Source organism: Bos taurus, chromosome 13 (genome assembly GCF_002263795.3).
Source record: "Bos taurus isolate L1 Dominette 01449 registration number 42190680 breed Hereford chromosome 13, ARS-UCD2.0, whole genome shotgun sequence".
NCBI classification, from domain to species: domain Eukaryota; kingdom Metazoa; phylum Chordata; class Mammalia; order Artiodactyla; family Bovidae; genus Bos; species Bos taurus.
Window position 1 is genome coordinate 42102733 of NC_037340.1, and position 17306 is coordinate 42120038.

General features: G+C 53.1%; 2 protein-coding genes across 2 annotated transcripts; both read left to right on the top strand.

The window, feature by feature from the left end:
* The first annotated feature begins 2218 nt into the window (after positions 1-2218).
* On the top strand, positions 2219-6247 carry MGC133636 (cystatin SC). The gene is given in 3 exon segments (NM_001038122.2): positions 2219-2729; positions 3830-3940; positions 6059-6247. Coding segments are annotated over 3 exon segments (381 nt in total). The 5' UTR covers positions 2219-2528; the 3' UTR covers positions 6128-6247.
* A 2905-nt stretch (positions 6248-9152) lies between these two features.
* On the top strand, positions 9153-13485 carry LOC617402 (cystatin). Its single transcript, NM_001078075.1, has 3 exons — positions 9153-9393; positions 12261-12371; positions 13299-13485. Exons 1-3 carry the CDS (start codon positions 9199-9201, stop codon positions 13377-13379), a joined length of 387 nt encoding a protein of 128 aa, NP_001071543.1. The 5' UTR covers positions 9153-9198; the 3' UTR covers positions 13380-13485.
* The last annotated feature ends 3821 nt before the right edge of the window (positions 13486-17306 follow it).

Consider the following 17306-nt stretch of genomic DNA (forward strand, 5'->3'; position numbering starts at 1 on the left):
GTCAGGGACAGGCAGACACCCTGCTTCACCAGTAGCTGGGCACCAGGACATGGAAGTACCTGTCCTGCCAGGAGCTCCTGGAGAAAGGGGCATCTTCATCTCCTTCCTTCGGGGCCACTCCTCAGACTCTCACTGACCTCATGACTGTGACCTTTCTGCAGGGTCACTATTTTGTAGAGCTTCCTTAAATTTGTGTTTGCCTGATGTGCACAGCAGCCTGGCCGCCTGGCATGTGTCCTTCTGGGAGCAGAGGGCAGTCTGGGCATCTCTCCTGCCTGTGCCCCCGACCCCCAACATCACGGTAGGCCCCCCACCCCACCCCACTGCCCTGAGAAATGGCAACTCTGTTCTCCCAGCAGGTGCCAGGCCAGCCATCCTGGTCCCTCTCGACTTCTGAAATAGCAACAGTCAGACCTGCTAAGGGCTAAGGAGTAGTCATGTCCTGTAGTTGCATGTTTAGTTATGGATCTATTATCCCAGGGTCAAGGTCAGAGGTGTGGGGTGAGGAGGAGGCCTGCTGACCTTGGTCTGCTCCTTGGGCTTTCATATGGCCTTCACCAGCATCCCTGTCTTCTCCAGTCTCCAGGTTCCCTTCCATCAAGGTTCCCTATGACACCCACAGTGGTATTTTTGCCAGATGCTGAGGAGAAATGCCCCTGAAGAAAAGGCATCTTCCCTGTCTCAATTCAGGGAACAAAACCTAGAGTGCGATATCTGCCAAAGAGGACTGTGATGAATATCCCAGGATCTCAGTGGAGACCATGAAGAGCTGCCTCCTAAGAGTGAAAGTCAACTGGAAATACATCGTTCTCAGAAGCCCTACTTTGAGTGTGCATAGAGATCAAAGAGGAAACAACCTAGCATTCTACAGTCAGCAAAAATATTGCTCAAAAATGAAGACAAAATAAAAACATTTCAGCCAGCCAAAGAGAAAAGAAATCTCACAAATTTCAAAAGATTGACATGGTTCAGAGTATGTTTTCTGCTCACAGTAAACTGCAATAAAAACTTAATGTGATAACCTCTGTATTGTGCTGTGCTTAGTCACTCAGTCGTGTCCAACTCTTTGAGACTCCATGGACTGTAACCTGCCAGGCTCCTCTGTCCATGGAATTTTCCAGGCAAGAAGACTGGCATGGGTTGCCATATCCTACTCTAGGGGATCTTCCCCACTGAAGGATCGAACCCATATCTCTTGTGTCTCCTGCACTGGGAGGCAGATTCTTTACCAGTAGCACCACCTGGGAAGTGATGATCATACAGTCAAGTGATACTCAACGTAAGTAACAGGAGTCATCACAAGTGGGATAAATCCTCTAAATAAAATAATGTTAGACTGATTTTAAAACCTACACGCTGTTTACCAAGACACATACTTAATTATTAAGGCACTATCTGCAAGTAAAAAGATGGATAAAGATACATCATGGAAACGCTAGTGAAAGCATTGCTGGAGTGGCTACTCTGATGTCAGACAAGGCTGACTCCACAGCGAAAGCATCACTGGGATGTAAAGGGATCACTGATGAGAATAAAATGGCCCCACAGCTCTGTTTGTACAAGCAGTTAATGACAGTGTCTCAAATGTACACAGTTATGAGAAAAGGAGACTAGATACATCCACAATTATCATCACAGTGAGAGATTTTTAACACCTCTCTCAGGAACGGGCAGAAAAACAGATCCAAACACAAACCTAAACCAAACAAAAAATAAAGTAAAGAGAGTCCATATGAGAAAAGTTGGGTCACACAGGTGACCTGAGATACATCAGTATCTGCTAGAGCCTGCTGGCGGTGAGATGCGTCAATACCTAACGCTGCGCCTGAAGAATGCAGAGCATACAGTCTTCTCAAGAACCTGTGGCATATTGGTCATAAAACAAACCTCAGTAAGTTTCAAGAAGAGACATAATAGGAAAGATACTCTCTGACTGTAGTGGACATGAGCTGATAGTCAATAAGAGAGAAGACGGCTGGGAGATCAACTACGGTTAGAAGCTCCTATCAGGGCAGTGGGGAGCACAGCTTCACCTAGACACCCCCGCGGCTGGCTGCATACCCCATACTCCCCTGGGCTCGCCTGGGGGCTGTTGCTTCCAGCCAAGGCCACAGGCAGCCTTGGCCACTGCCCAGGAATGAGCTTCCTGGCGCTCCCAGGACTTCACGTGACTCCGGGAGTCCCTGCTTATACGGCCCTGAAGGCAAACGGGGGACTCAGGGCCCAGCAAGCGTGGGACACTCACAGGATGAAGCCCTGGAAATGAGGGGGACAGAGCCTGCTGGGTGCAAGTCCCTACCTTCGAGGTTTACGTGACCAAGGAGAGAATGCGACCCCCCACTTGGCCTCTGTTTGGTGTCCACAGGAGAGACTGGCCGGGGATGCTGCGGAACGGCTGGGCAGAGGCCCCCTCAAAGCAGGAGGCCAGCAGCGCAGGGCTGTAGGGGATACAGGCTGTGGAGGGCGCCCCTGCCCAGAGACCACTCCCACGCCCCTGTCAGCTGTCTTTCGGGCTGAGGTCGAGCAGCATGTTTCTGAAGGCAACTCTGCTTCTGGGGCTTGCTGTCCTGGGCATGCATGTCTGGGCCATTCAAATGGAATTCGTAGACATTAGTAAGGACCTCGATTATTTTGTGGTGTCTGTGGAGTTCGCCGTGGCTTGGTTCAACAGTGGCAATACCGAGGAGCAGGCCTACAAGCTGCTGGAGGTGAGGCGAGCCCAGCAAAAGGTGAGTGACAGTCATGGGCCGGGGCTGTGGAACGGCTCACCACAAGCTGGCCTGGGTGAGCAGGGCTCTGATGGGAGGGTCCCCCGCCGCACACACTCCTGAAGGGACTGGAGGCGGCCGCCCTCTTGCACAGATGACCCTGGCTTCCTTCACATGCCCTCATTTCCTGACTGGCCGGCCCTTCCCTGGGTTGAGTCCAAGCCCTGGACTCGGGGAGGCCAAGGGCCCCTTGAGCATCACTGTGGCCACTCCTGGCCCTGATCTCTCCTAATCCTGTCCTCGCCTGGGGTCTAGCTGCAGTGCAAGGTGCTGGGCATGTGTGTGTGTTTGTGTGTATATGTTTGTGGCTGGTGGCTTCAGCTACGGGCATTTCTGAACCCTTAAGGAATCAGCTTTCTAGACAATTCCAGGTCAGTGCCCTGGAGGTGTGTTCCTCCCTGGTGAGATTGCTGGCCACATCCCTCTTTGTGTCTGAGTTCTTTCAAGTCCTCACCACCTCTCTGTAGGGGACAAGATTCTATCTCATGATGACTTCTTAGAGAAGGTGATGGACACACAGAGCAGCACCCAGGTTAAAAACACCCACCTGGATTAAGGTTTGCCCTTGGGTGCTGAGCCCCAGGGTGCCCCAGGAGAGATGGAGGGTCCAGCCCCCAGGCCTCTGTCCTGGGGCTGGATGTTTCCCCCTGAGGGACAGCACAGCTCTGACAAAGGCTCAGTGGATGCGCATTTCCGGCCCCCTCCCTAGAAGGCGCTGTGCAATGCCCTCTGCGTGTCTGGCTAATACGACTGAGAGCTAGGGGACATCAAGTGTGCTGTGCGTGTACTGTCAGCCCCAGGTCCTCTGTCCCATGACACCCCCCACCCCCCGCCACTGCCGTGGACTGGTGATACGCCTCCCAGGTCCCAGTCATCAGGAGGAGCAAGACAGGGAAGTGTCCAGGGCTGCTGAAGCTGCACTCAGGGGCATCTTTTGGTTGGTATGTTCTTGTAGAGAAATTGCACATAGGTGCGTGTCCTATTCATATGCATAGTCTAGTCCTTCGCCCACTTTTCTACTGGATTCTCTACCCTTCTGTTTTCTAATTTCTCCTTGGCAGAGCTGGACAATGATATATTTAATGGAACTGGACCTGGGCCGCACAATTTGTAAGAAACACGACGAAGACATTGACAACTGCCCCCTGCAAGAAAGCCCAGGAGAGAGAAAGGTTTGAGAATGAAAACAACCTGAGACGGAAAAATCACTTCAAGGAGGGCGTGTTGCCAAAATCTTGGCTCTCTGTGTCCCAGTGCCAAGCAGAATTATGGAGAAAGAAAGAGTGGCTTTATTACCTTGCCAGGCAATGGGGGAACACAGAAGGCTAGTACCTCAAAAACTGTGCCCCCTCTCCCTGGTGAGTAGGGAAAGGTTATATAGTCAAGCAGGAGTGTGTGATAAGGATGAAGGAAGTGACAGTCCTGCATTATTTCTTCTGCAGTTTTCAAAGGGAGGGCTTGCTGTCAAGGTTAGGGTATATGCAGCGTCCCAGGCAGTCATCTCCTAATCTCTATGAGCCTCTGCCTCGGGTGGTTTCGGTGCTGCCTCTCCTTTAATTAGCAACAGTTCTGCCCTTTGGGCTTCCCCGGTGGCTCAGATGGTAAAGAATGTGCCTGCAATGCCAGAGACCTGGGTTTGATCCCTAGGACAGAAAGATCCCCTAGAGAAGGGAATAGCTACCCACTCCAGGATTCTTGCCTGGAGAATCCCACGGACAGGAGAGCCTGGTGGGCTACAGTCCGTGGGGTAGCAGACTCAGACACGACTGAGCAGCTAACACTTTCACTGCCTTTTGGAACTCCTTATTCCCCACACAGAGCACCTTGCTACTGATCCTTCTAGTGACCAAGAAATCCTTCCAGGACACCAGCCACCTACCTGGAGGTGGCATCAGGTTTCACAGGTTAAAGGCTGAAGCCCCTGAGACACCTGTCCCTCATTCAGATGCCAGTTGCTCAGAATTTCTGTCCAATTTGATCACACATCAGGGGTTCCTATCTCCCCCTCTTCAGGCTTGATTAATTTGCTGGAGTGACCTACAGAACTCAGGGAATAATTAGCTTTCCTGTCTTATTAAAAGATATAGTGAAAGGACACAGGTGAGCAGCCAGACACAGAGATACCCAGGACGAGGTGAGGGAGGGTCCCGAGCACAGAAGCTTTGGTGATTGAGGTGCGTCACCCCCCAGTACAAGAACGTGGTCACCCACATGGGTGTTGTGAATCTCAGGTCAGGATTTGGGAGGAGACTTCCTCCGTTGGCATGACTATCTCCAATTCCATCAGTGGGTTTTTCTAGTAACCAGTCCCCATCCAGGAGCTCACTAGAATCACCTCAGTAGAACAGAACATGCTCCTGGAGTTCTTATCACTTAGAAACTTACAAGGGATTCAGATGCTGTGTGCCAGGAATCTGGGCAGAGACCTCTATGTCTATTTTCTTTACCTCACAGAAGGCTTCAAGGAAAGTCATCAGGGTTGACCCAGGGACAGAACGATGAGTCCAGACCCCTCCTCTCCTGGTCCCAGGGCTCGCCCTGCACAAAGATGCTGCCAGCTCAGCAGCAAACTGGGCCCTGTGCTCACAGCCCGGCTGGCTCACCAAAGACCCCCACAGACCGCCCGCTTTGGGCCCTCCCCTCCAGGGTAGAGGAGCCCCAGCCTCCAGCTTCCTACCAACTTGGGTCCAGGCAGAGGCAGTTCTCCCTGTGAGCCTCTCCTTCCTCTGCTCCAATTCTTCTGGACGGGAGGACTGATTAGTTTGCTGGTCGCTCCCACCCTCCTCCTGGTCTCCTGGGCGGCAAGGACAAGTCTCGGTCAATCAGTCCTTACGTCATCACCCTATGGGCTGACGTATGGTCAATTGGACTGCGACCTTGGATATGGGCCTCAGTGGGGCTGGGGTGTCTCTGGACCCAGCCTAGGAGCTGCCTCCGCTGGGGTGGGTTTGCAGCTACTGAGGGGTGAGTGGGTGTCACCTGAACCATCTCCTGGGCAGTCTCCAGGCTCCCCGGGAGCTCACTGGGCAGAGCCCTTCAGGCATCGCATGCCCTGGGGGAGAGGACCCTGAGGGGCAGGTCATGGTCCCGCCAGGCACCCTCTCAGGAGCTCCCAGCCTTGATCATGGAGAGCTGAGCTCCAGAGCCCAGCCCCAGGCTACTGTTTGATTCTGCTTTTCTTTTCTCTTTACTGTTTAATGTCCCTTGAGCTCCTGTTAAGTCCTTTCTGCACCCTCATTGTTACACTGTTCTTATTTTATGTCTTACATAGAATTACTTTTTTTTTTCAGGTGAACTGCACTTTCATTGTGGACTCACGGCCCTGGTTTACCCAGTTTACCCTCCTGAACAGCACCTGACAGCAGATGTAGGGGAACAAGCTCCGGACTCCCACGGCAGGTCCTCTTCCCCTGAAGAGTGAGGGTCTGGAGTCCTAGGTCTGCATGGCACCAGGGCAATTAAAGGCATCTTAGAGCACATTCTGGGTCCCTGTCAGTTTTTCCTTCTCTCTGATGATTTATTTCCATGGATGTTGTTGCCAATGTCGAGCGATGGAGAATTTATCGTTGGTCTCACCTTGGTTGCAAGAGCAGGTACTGAGTTAATCAAACTCCTCTGACCATGAGAGGTTGCCCTTCCTGGTTCCTCCAGGGCCCTTATGGTTAGTGTGCATATCCATTCATTAATCCATATATTCCTCATTTCTCTATCATCTGTCCATCCATGTGTCTATGCATCTATCCCTTCACTCATCCATATAGTCAGGCATCCATTCATCTTTCCATCATCCATGCATCCATCTATCCATCCATCCAGACATACATCCATCCTCCCATCATCCACTCTTCTGTCCATTCACCCTCCCATCCCTCCAGCTTCCATCCATTCTACTCAAAAGGAATCCAGACAGTTTTTCCAGGTGACAGCCACCTGTGTCTCTTCTATGTCCATTTCTGTGGCCAGACTCACAGTGGATAGTCCTTCTGGGGTGGGGTGGGGGAGAATGCCCAGGCACAGGAGTGGGAAGTGGGTGACTAAGATGACAGAAAGCTCTTAGTGGACCCCCATCACGGCATCTGCCCTGGAGCTCATTGACAGATGAGAAAGTCTTCTCAGGGTCTCTGGGGACGGCTCAGAAGATGGCAGCTCCAGTACACCCTCCCCTCCCGCTCCCTAACCCTTGTGTTCCCCCACTGGAACCCAGCCTGTCTTTCAAGCCTATCAACACAGAGTCACTAGCCCTGGGACAGGCCTGGAGGCTCTAAGGGATCGGAGTGTGGGGGCCCAACTGGGACAGACAGGCCGTGGGATGCCATCTGGAGGAGGACTTCAGAGGAAGAGGCTTCAGGGGTCTTCCCTCTGCCTTTTGAGTTTGGGGAATCTGATTTGCATGTCCATGGTCATTGGTCCCTTTCCTGGCTGGCCAATACCCATGATGAGGCCGTAAGCACTGGTGAGACAGACCCCCCTCTGCCCTGTCCCCCAGCTCTGGGCAACTCCATGAGCACAGCTGGCCGGAGTCAGCTTTGGTCCTTTGGTACCTGTGTTTGGGATTTCTACATCTCCCCACAATTTGATAAGGGCAAGTACAAACTGATAGGAGTGGGGATGTGGTCATCTGAGCTTCCTTTGAGGGCACTTGAGCTCAGAGGAATGAAGCCATTTTTCGTGGGCCCTGGGCTGGACAAGTCTAGCCTCATCTCCTGTTTCCCATCAGAGGTTCTTTGTCCTCCTCTTTTCAGCTGTGCTGTGGTCTGAGCTCAGATACACCTGACTACACCGGGGGGCTTTGCACTTGTCCCTGTCTTTGTGTCATGGTGCTTAGCATTCAGACCCAGCTGCAAGGTGACTGTAAGCCCACCACGAGCTTCTGGGGGGACACCAGGGTTCAAGTGAAGGTGGCTAATGTCCACTGCAGCCTACGTCTGCTGGTTGTAGCTCTAAACACGTATGGGATCAGAAACACAGCGTTTGGGAAACCGATGTAACAGCTTTGCTTAGTTAGGGAAGTTACAAGAGGTCTCTCTGATGTAGGGGTCATCCCTTCTCCAAGTCTCCGGAGAAGTAAAGCTACAAGGGACAGAACCAGAGGGAGGACAGCCAGACTCCTGGTCTGGGGAAGAGTGAAAGCACTGTCTCAACGGTTGACAGATAGTCCACCAGGTGAAAGCCAGATGATATATACAAAAGTGTAAGAAATCATTCAACAAATTTGATTTGGAGTATTGTGGAGACTTGAGGCTACTCCATGGGACATCCAGTTTGTGTGGCCAGGTGGCCTGCAGGGACCTTACCCTGACATGAGCCCCCAGTACGAGCACAGGCCCGAGAGGACCAATGAAAGGCCCAGTGCAACTTCCCCCAGAGGCTTCCCTTCCCCTGTAGCCGCCTTAGATAAGACCCCTGTAGAGCTTTCCGGAACCTGCTCTCTTGGTTTGAGTTGACCAATCTGGCCTTAGCCGGGAGTCCAGGGCCTCCGGTGAAGGCGTGCACATCTTGCTCTGTGTTTGGCCCCCAGTCATGACCCTCCCCGCCCTTCACCAACAGCATGGGCCCTGCTGGTACCTCGTCCAGAGCTTGAGAGCAGGAAACGTCTGTTTCAATTTCTCTGTGGTCTCTTTGGAGCCATGGCTTGCTGCCAAGCACCCCAGGCTGCACCTCAGTGTTGATTTGACAAATAAACAACAGTTGCAGACTATCCACCAGTGGCCGCAGAGCACACACTCTTTTTGAGCTGATAAGACATTTATCCAAATTCAGCGTATTCTAATCCTGATGTTTCGCAGCCCTTGACCCCCTCCTGGCTTCCATTCACATCCTTTCCAGCAGGGCCCCTGCCTTGGCTGGCTTCCCCGTTGCTCACAGACATTAGAAGCCCCCTTCCCAGTGCCCAGCACAGCTAGGCCCCAGGGCAAGGAGGTCCGCAGATGTGGGAGGTGGAGAGGACACTATCCCAGCCCACACACTGCCCATCACTGTACATTCCAGACGATTCCTGAGGTCATGGGCTGCAGCCAAGATCCAGTTTGACCCTCAGCTGCCCAGGACTCAGGACCCACCAATATCCCTAAGCGTTCCTATGACTCTGCCCATTCTGGGGTGTACTATCATGAGGGGAATTCCAGAGGGCTCGAGACCCTCACCCAGACCCTACTGAGGCTGGTCTGAAGCTGCTCTAGAGATGAGGGGGAACAGAGCCTGCGGGTCCCTGGTGCCCAAGGCTTATTTGACAAGGGGTGGAAACTGGGACATCCCCCCGCCCCACCCCCAGCTCAATTTCCCATCTGGTGATAATGGGAGGATCAGAGAGGAGGAACTGGGCAGAGGGCCCGGTGGGCAGCAGAGCACTGTGCGGGGCAGGGCGGTGCTGGATGGGGAGCTGAGGAGACGGCCTCCCAAGCACTCAGCCTCCAGGACGACGCTGGACAACATGTTCTGGAAGCTGCCTCTGCTCCTGGGGCTTCTTGCTCTGGGGCCTCATGTCTGCAGCTGGATGTTTGAGGACATCGGGAAGACAGGGCAAGAGTTCAGCATGTGTGTGGAGTTTGCCATCCATCACTTCAATGAGCACCAACCAGACGAGAATGCATACAAGCTGCTGTGGGTCAGGAGGAGTCAGCACAAGGTGAGGGTGAGGGGAGTAGGGGAAGGCATGGAGGTGGGAAGGGAGGAGGCTTGGGGAGGGGGAGAGACCCTCCCTGTGGCCCCACCTTTTCCCTGAAGTCAGGCCCCAGGGTTGGGGTGGCGGGTCCGTGGTCTGCATGAAAGGGTAAGAGACCCTTCATTTGGTCAGTGTTAGTCACTCAGCTGTGTCCGACTCTTTGTGATCCCATGGAGTGTAGCCCACCAGGGTCTCCTGTCCAGGGGACTCTCCAGGCAAGAATACTGGAGTGGGTTGCCACGCCCTCCTCCAGGGGATCTTCCTGACCCACGTCTCCCATGTTGCAGGCAGATTCTTTACTGTCTGAGCCGCCAGGGAAGCCCTCATTTGGTCAAGGATGTTTAAAAATACAAACTTCCATTAGAAGGGCTCCAAGGTTCCAATATATTTGCTGAATGCTTGGAGCAGGGGAGAGAAGGAGAGGGAAGCAGAAGGCTAAGCGAGGAGGGAGATGAACCAGGGGGCAGCACCCCAACTTCCAAAGTCCAGGAAGGAGCAGCATCACAGAGTCGACAGCGGGCCTAGGCCGCTGGGCTGATGGCCCAGCTGGTGAGCTGAGGCACCTCGTGGAGCAGACCACCATTGGTCCTGGGTTGGGAAGATCCCCTGGAGGAAGGCATGGTGACCCACTCCAGTACTCTTGCCTGGAGAATCCCATGGACAGAGGAGCCGGGCGGGCTATAGTCCATGGGGTCGCAAAGAGTCAGGCACAAGTGAGCCACTAACACTGACAAGGATCTCTTGTCCTTTCGTCCAGACCACGGATCCGACACCCTCACCCCAGGGCCTGACTTCAGGGTAAAGGTGGGGCCATGGGGAGTCTCTCCCCCTCCCTAAGCCCCCTCCAGGCCTGAAGGAGGCAGTGGAGATAGCAGGGCCTGCTCTCCTGGGGCTGTTACCCTGGTGATGAGAGCAATCAAGCCCCAAGTTCTCGGATGAGACAGTTGAAAAGGCGGACAAGAGCAGTCAGTGCAGGACTGCAGGGCTGTGGGGAGGGTGGTGTGGGGGGCAGAAGAGCCTTTTTAAAGACTGGCACTCCTGGGAGGACCCACATGAAGGTTTGGGGATAAGAAGGATGGGGAAGCCCAGAGAGGGCCTTGGACCAGGAGGAGTCATGAGTGTCTGCAGGGCCAGGCTGCAGTCTGTAGGTCTGTGTTGCAGAGAAGGGGGTGTGGGGGTGGGGGACGGGAGGTGATAGCACGCAGGGTGTGGGTGTGTTGGTGGCCGGTCAGGATATTCCCCTCAGAGTATCAGGGACTCAGAAGAAGAGGTTGCTCAGCTTTGTCCAGCATCTCTCTGGACACTGTGGGAGAAGTGGATGTCTCAGCCTGGGTGCAAGCTGAGACCAGGGTGCAGGAGCCCTGCCCTGGTCTCCGGGTGGCAGAGGAGAGCTGGCTTCTGAGTCTGCTTGGAAATTGATGTGGGGTATGGGTAGGGTGTCAGACGTGGACCCCAGGTCATTGTGCTGAGCAGATGGGCAGACGGCACAGAGAGGGGCGGGGGAGACAGGAAGAAGGTCGGGTATCCCCGAGGCAGCCTGGGAAGGTCAGGAAGACTGTGGTTACAGAGCATCAGGGTGGGGAAGAGGGGAGCATGGTGTCCTGAGCGCTCGGCCGGGCGGCACTTTCCCACTGATGTGCATTGCTCCCCTGCCTGTACACTTCGTCTGGATTAACTGTTGTCCAGCTGTTCTGAGCCCAGACCCAAGCCTGACACTGGATGGCCAGCCCCAAGTCGACCTGAGTCAGCAGGGCTCTGATGGGAGGGTCTTCTCCTACACAGACAGCCCCAGCTTCCCTCACATGCCCTCATTTCCTGACCAGCTGGTCCTTCCCTGGCTTGAGTCCCAGCCCCGGACTTGGCAAGGCCAAGAGCGCCTCAAGCATCCGTGTGGCCACTGCTGCCCCCGATCCATCCCAAACCTGTCCTTGCCCAGGGTCCAGCCGCAGTGCAAGAGACTGGGCATGTGTGTGTGTGTGTGTTGGGGGGGGGGGGTGGGCTGCATCAGCTGCAGGCATTCCTGTACCCCTAAGGAAGCCAGTTTTCTAGAAATTTCTAGGTCAGTGCCCCAGAGGCATTTTCCTCCCTGGGGAGGTTTCTGGCTACATCCCTCTCCATGTTTGAGTTCTTCCGAGTTCTCACTGCCTCTCCATAAGAGATGAGATTCTATCTCATGATGACTTCTTAGAGAAGCTGATGAATACACAGAGCAGCACCCAGGTCACAAACATCCACCTGGATGAAGGTTTGCCAGGTGAGCCCTTGGGTGTCACAGCTGCCCCAGGAGAGAGGGAACATCCAGCCCCCGGGCTCCCGTCCTGGTCTGGATGTTGCCCCCTAAAGGGACAGCATGGCTTTGACAGAGGCTCAGCGGATGAGCATTTTTGGCCCCCTCCCTAGAAGGAGCCGTGTGATGCCCTCCGGGTGTCTGGATAATGTGATTGAGAGCTGGGTGATGTCAGGTGTGCTGTGTGTGTACTGTCAATGCCAGGGCCCTTCGTCCTGGAACACCACCCCCCCTGCCCCGCCAATGCCATGTGCTGGTGATGCGGCTCCTGGGTGCCAACCATCAGGAGGAGTGAGGCAGGGGAAATTCCAGGGCTGCGGGAGCTGCACTCAGGGGCATCTTTTTGTAAGAAAATAGAGATTTAGGATGAAAAAGAAAAATATAAACTGATAATAAAAAAATAAGAATATGCACCTAGGTTTGTCCCAGTTGATTCACACATGCGCATTCACACCATTTGCCCATTTTCTATCCGAATCTCCATGTTTTTCTCATTACTGCAAAGTGTATACTCACAGAAGTTTCTACAATCTCCCTTTGACAGAAGTTCTCTTTGACGTATTTAATGGACCTGCACCTGGGCCGCACAATCTGTAAAAAACACGATGAAGACATCGACAACTGCCCCTTGCAAGAAGGCCCTGAAGGGAAAAAGGTTCGAGAGTAAAATCAACCCAAAGCATCACAAATCTTCAGAGAATGAAAAAGAATGTCAAGGAGGGTGTGTGAGGAGGCTTAGAAGGCATCAGTGTTGACCCTGGAACAGAATGCAGGGTTCAGGCCCTTCCCCGCCAGGTCCCAGGGCTCCCCCTGCACAGAGATGCTCCCAGCTCAGCAGCAAGCTGGGCCCTGTGCTCACAGCCTGGCTGGCCCACCAGAGACTCCTACAGACCCCCCTGGGCCCTTCCCTCCAGGATGGAGGCTCCCGAGCCTCCAGCTTCCTATGAACTTGGGTCCAGGCAGATGCAGTTCTCCATGTGGGCCTCTCCTTCCTCTGCTCTGATTCTTCTGGACGGGAGGACTGATTAGTTTGCTGGTCGCTCCCACCCTCCTCCTGGTCTCCTGGGCGGCAAGGACAAGGCTCGGTCAATCAGTCCTCATGTCATCACCCTATGGGCTGACGTCTGGTCGGTTAGACTGAGATCTTGAAGATGGGTCCCAGTCAGAGAGATGCCCTCAGTGGGGCTGGGGTCTCTCTGGACCCAGCCTTGGAGCTGCCTCCGCTGGGGTGGGTTTGCAGCCACTGTTGGGTGGAGGGGGGGGTGTCACCTGAACCATCTCCTGGGCAGGCTGTGGGCTCCCCGGGAGCTCACTGGGCAGAGCCCTTCAGGCATCGCATGCCCTGGGGGAGAGGACCCTGAGGGGCAGGTCATGGTTCCACCAGGCACCCTCTCAGGAACTCCCAGCCTTGATCATGGAGAGCTGAGCTCCAGAACCAAGCCCCAGGCTACTGTTTGATTCTGCTTTTCTTTCTTCTTAGTTTTTAATGTCCCTTGAGCTCCTGTTAAGTCCTTTCTGCACCCTCATTGTTACATTGTTTTTATTTTATGTCTTACATAGAATTACTTTTTTTTATTTTCAGGTGAACTGCACTTTCATTGTGGACTCACGGCCCTTATATACCAAGTTTACCCTCCTGAACAGCACCTGCCAGCAGATATAGGAGAATGAGCTCCGGACTCCCACGGCAGGTCCTCTTCCCCTGAAGAGTGAGGGTCTGGAGTCCTAGGTCTGCATGGCACCAGGGCAATTAAAGGCATCTTAGAGCACGTTCTGGGTCCCTGTCAGTTTTTCCTTCTCTCTGATGATTTATTTCCATGGATGTTGTTGCCAATGTCGAGCGATGGAGAATTTATCGTTGGTCTCACCTTGGTTGCAGGAGCAGGTCCTGAGTTAATCAAACTCCTCTGCTCACGGAAGTTTGTCCTTCATGGGTCCTACAGGGCCCTTGGGATTGGTGTTGTATATTCATTCATTCATATATTCTCCATTTGTCTATCACCTGTCCATTCATGCACGCTTCCATCCATCCATTTACTCATCCTTCCATTCATCTACCCACACATCTATTCACTCATCCAGCCATCCTTCCATGCATCTGTCCAGCCATGCATGCATCCATCCTTGCATCACCCGCGTTTTCATCCATCCATCCTTCCTTCCATTATCCATTCTTCCATTCTTTTTTCTATTTACGTTCCAATGTCGCCACCCTCCATCCATTCCACTCAAAAAGAATCCAGACAGTTTTGCAGGTGACAGCCACTTGTGTCCTTTCCATGTCCATCTCTGAAGCCAGACTCACAGTGGATGGTCCTTCTGGGTTGGGGTAGGGGGGAGGATGCCCAGGCACAGGGGTGGGAAGTGGGTGACTAAGATGATGGAAGGCTCTGTCCTCTGTGGAGCCCCATAGGGCAACTGCCCTGGAGCTCAATGATGGATGAGAATGTCTTCTCAGAGTTTCTGGGGATGGCTCAGAAGATGGCAGCTCCAGTCCCCCCATCCCCTCCCACTCCCTGACCCTTGTGTTTCCCCTTTGGAGCCCAGCCTGTCTTCCAAGGCTGTCAACATAGATCACTAGCCCTAGGACGGGCCCTGGGGTGACAGAACTCCTTACAAGCATGTCTCTCTCCCTGGGTCCTGGTAGGGGCTGCCCTGAAGTGTCCAAGGGTGTGGGGGCCCAACTGGGACAGAGAGGTCATGGGACACTGTCTGGAGGAGGACTTTGGGAGGGGCTGAAGGGTCTTTCCTCTGCCTTTTGAGCTTGGGGATCTGATTTTCTTGTCCGTGGTCATTAGCTTGTCTCTTTCCTGGCCAATTGGTTCCCCTGAAGGGGTCATCAGCCCTGATGAGACTGCTTTTCCCAAGACTACCGAGGACAACTCTACCAGCCACATCACAAAGACAGTGGCCTGCTCCGCTTTGGCTCCTTGTCCAGCCTGTGTGTAGATCCTGTAACATCCTCACAGTCTGGCAGGGGCATGTACACATTGACAGGGTAAGTCTGTGGTCAGCTAAGCCAGCCTATTGCCCACCCTTGGCTCAGAGCTCCTGGTTCTGAGGGCTGTGGCTCTGGGCCCCACACTGGCCTGGGACAAGCAGGCCCTCCCTGAGGGTCGGCTGGCTCTGCCCCAGGTGAGCATCTTCACCTGAACCCTCACGCCCCTGGGGAAGGCCTGACATCTGCTCTGTTTCATTATATGATGGTAGTTTTCTGTCTTGGAAACCCCTCTGGCTTCATTTCTCTCATCTCCTCTCCTCTCCCACTCATGCCCATCTCTGTGACCTGACATCAGAGAGACACAAGGTCCCCAGGTGGTTGGTGCTTGTGCCCAAGATCTGGGAAATGGTTCCAAGGAAGCCCGATCTTTAGAGATGTGTGAATCCCATGAAGGTATCTTGTCTGTGGCTTGTGTTCTGCATTTGGATCCTGCTCTCTGGAGCAGATTTATCAGAGTAAAACCATGGCCCATCCACTGAGCTGAAGCTCACGGTCACAGGCTCTGAGAGGGCCTGCGGAGGGGACTGGTAAATTTCACGCCCACTGCTGTTGTCATCAGTGAAACCACATTAGCAGGTTGTGGGTGATGACTTACTTCCTTGCGTCAGTCACAACCGTGGCCTGTCCCATGTCCCTGTCCTGGAGGGACCTCTCCAGATTCAGCCTAGTCTGAAATCAATAGGGAGGGAAAATATACAGAGAGTACAAGCACACAGTAGAAAAATGGATGCATTGGTTTTAAAAATCCTTGATTTCCATGAAACCCAGAATGTTTTCTCGGATTACCTGGTTTGGAGAAGCAGGGCCCTTTGGGATATATGTGCTGAGCTCCTTGTTAATCCATCTCATCATGGGGGAAGGTATGCGGAGGCAGCCGGAAAGGATGAAGAGAGAAGCTTGGATGCTTTAAGGACAGAGTCCAAGTATCTGTAGAACTGCAAACCTACAAACCCTAGAAGAGAAAAGTAAAAAGAGAAATATTATAAGAAATAATGAAGATACATTTTTCAGAATTAAAGGAAGACACAATGAAAAGATTTTGTATCAGTTAGTTCTAACTGCATAAGAAACACCCTCAAAATATCACACATAGTAGGAAGCATTCATCCTTCCTGACAAGTATGCCAAATAGGGGGACCGTCTCTGATTACATTCAGGGCCACCCAGGATTAAACTTTCCTGTGTCCTATTCTTTGCAACCCCATGAATTGTAGCCCACCAGGCTCCCCTGTCCATGGGATTTCCCAGGTAAAAATATTGGAGTAAAATAAAAGAAAGAATACTAAAATAGGTTGCCATTTCCTTCCCCAGGGGATTCCCAACCCAGGGATCAAACTTACGTCTCCTGCTTGGCAGGTGGATTCTTTATCACTGAGCCACTTGGGAAGCAAACTCTTCTAGGTAATATTAACATGCTGATGGTGCATGTGTGTATAAGCACGTGCTTATGAAATTCAAAGGATTATGAGAGTGTTAGGGGGCATAGGATTTGGTTCTTTTACAAAGTCAACAACAGTAATCACTTCTTTCCACAAAATATCCAAACTCTGGAAACATTGCTTCAGTTGGGTGAATTTTAGTGTGCTAGTCAGCTCTTTGGAGAAGGAACTGGCAACCCACTCCAGTGTTCTTGCCTGGAGAATCCCAGGGACGGGGGAGCCTGGTGGGCTACCATCTATGGGGTCGCACAGAGTCGGACACGACTGAAGCGACTTAGCAGTAGCAGCAGCAGCAGTCAGCTCTTGGCACAGGAATACTGCCTGACAACCTGCCCCTTCCCCTCACCTTGACATCACCTTGACCTCAGCACTGAGTTGTAGCAGGAGTCCATAATCAGGTCAGGGTCTGAGACTGGCCGAGAGTCATGGCTGTGTGGCTTTCCTTTAGGTCAGCACAGCTGGGCTCACCCTGGGGTGGGGTCTACATATTCTGGGGTCCAGACCAGGTGCCTGACCCTAGAAGCTCCCATATCACATGTTCTCAGACTAGGGTCTCCCAGGGCCCCCTCACCTTGGGAGACCACCAGAGAGAGGAGGAATCTTCACATCTCATCCTGATGCTGTCAACCCTGCCTCCACTGCATAGGCAGACAGCAGTCACGTGCCAGCCCACCACTGCAGGAGGCTGGGCGGTCAGGGCAAAGGGTGCAAATGAGCTGGTCTTAATCTTAGGGAAGGGACAAGGACCACAGCGATGCTTCTCTGTGAAAGTCTTGGTACCATAACCTGGAGCGGACAACCCAGGTCCCAGGGTTGCATGTGTGGTGATGGACATCTGTTCTTCCCCAAAGTAGGAAATCCAGCAGAACTGGGCATGGCAGGGGCACAGACACCAGTGACTAAGTGCTAAGGAAAGGCAAGGATGAGAAACACAGCATCCAGGGTGGGGTCACAGAACAGCTGAGGAGCACATGTGAGAGACCTATGACACTCCGGCTCCTGGTCTGGGTGATGGATGCTTGGGTGTCCAGCGTGTTGTACCAATGCCAGGAGTGCTCCGAACCAAGACAGATGACATTTCACCTGGCTCTGGGCAACTAGGGTTCATAAGAAAAGACAAGCCAAGAGAAACCTCAAATGCACCCTGGTG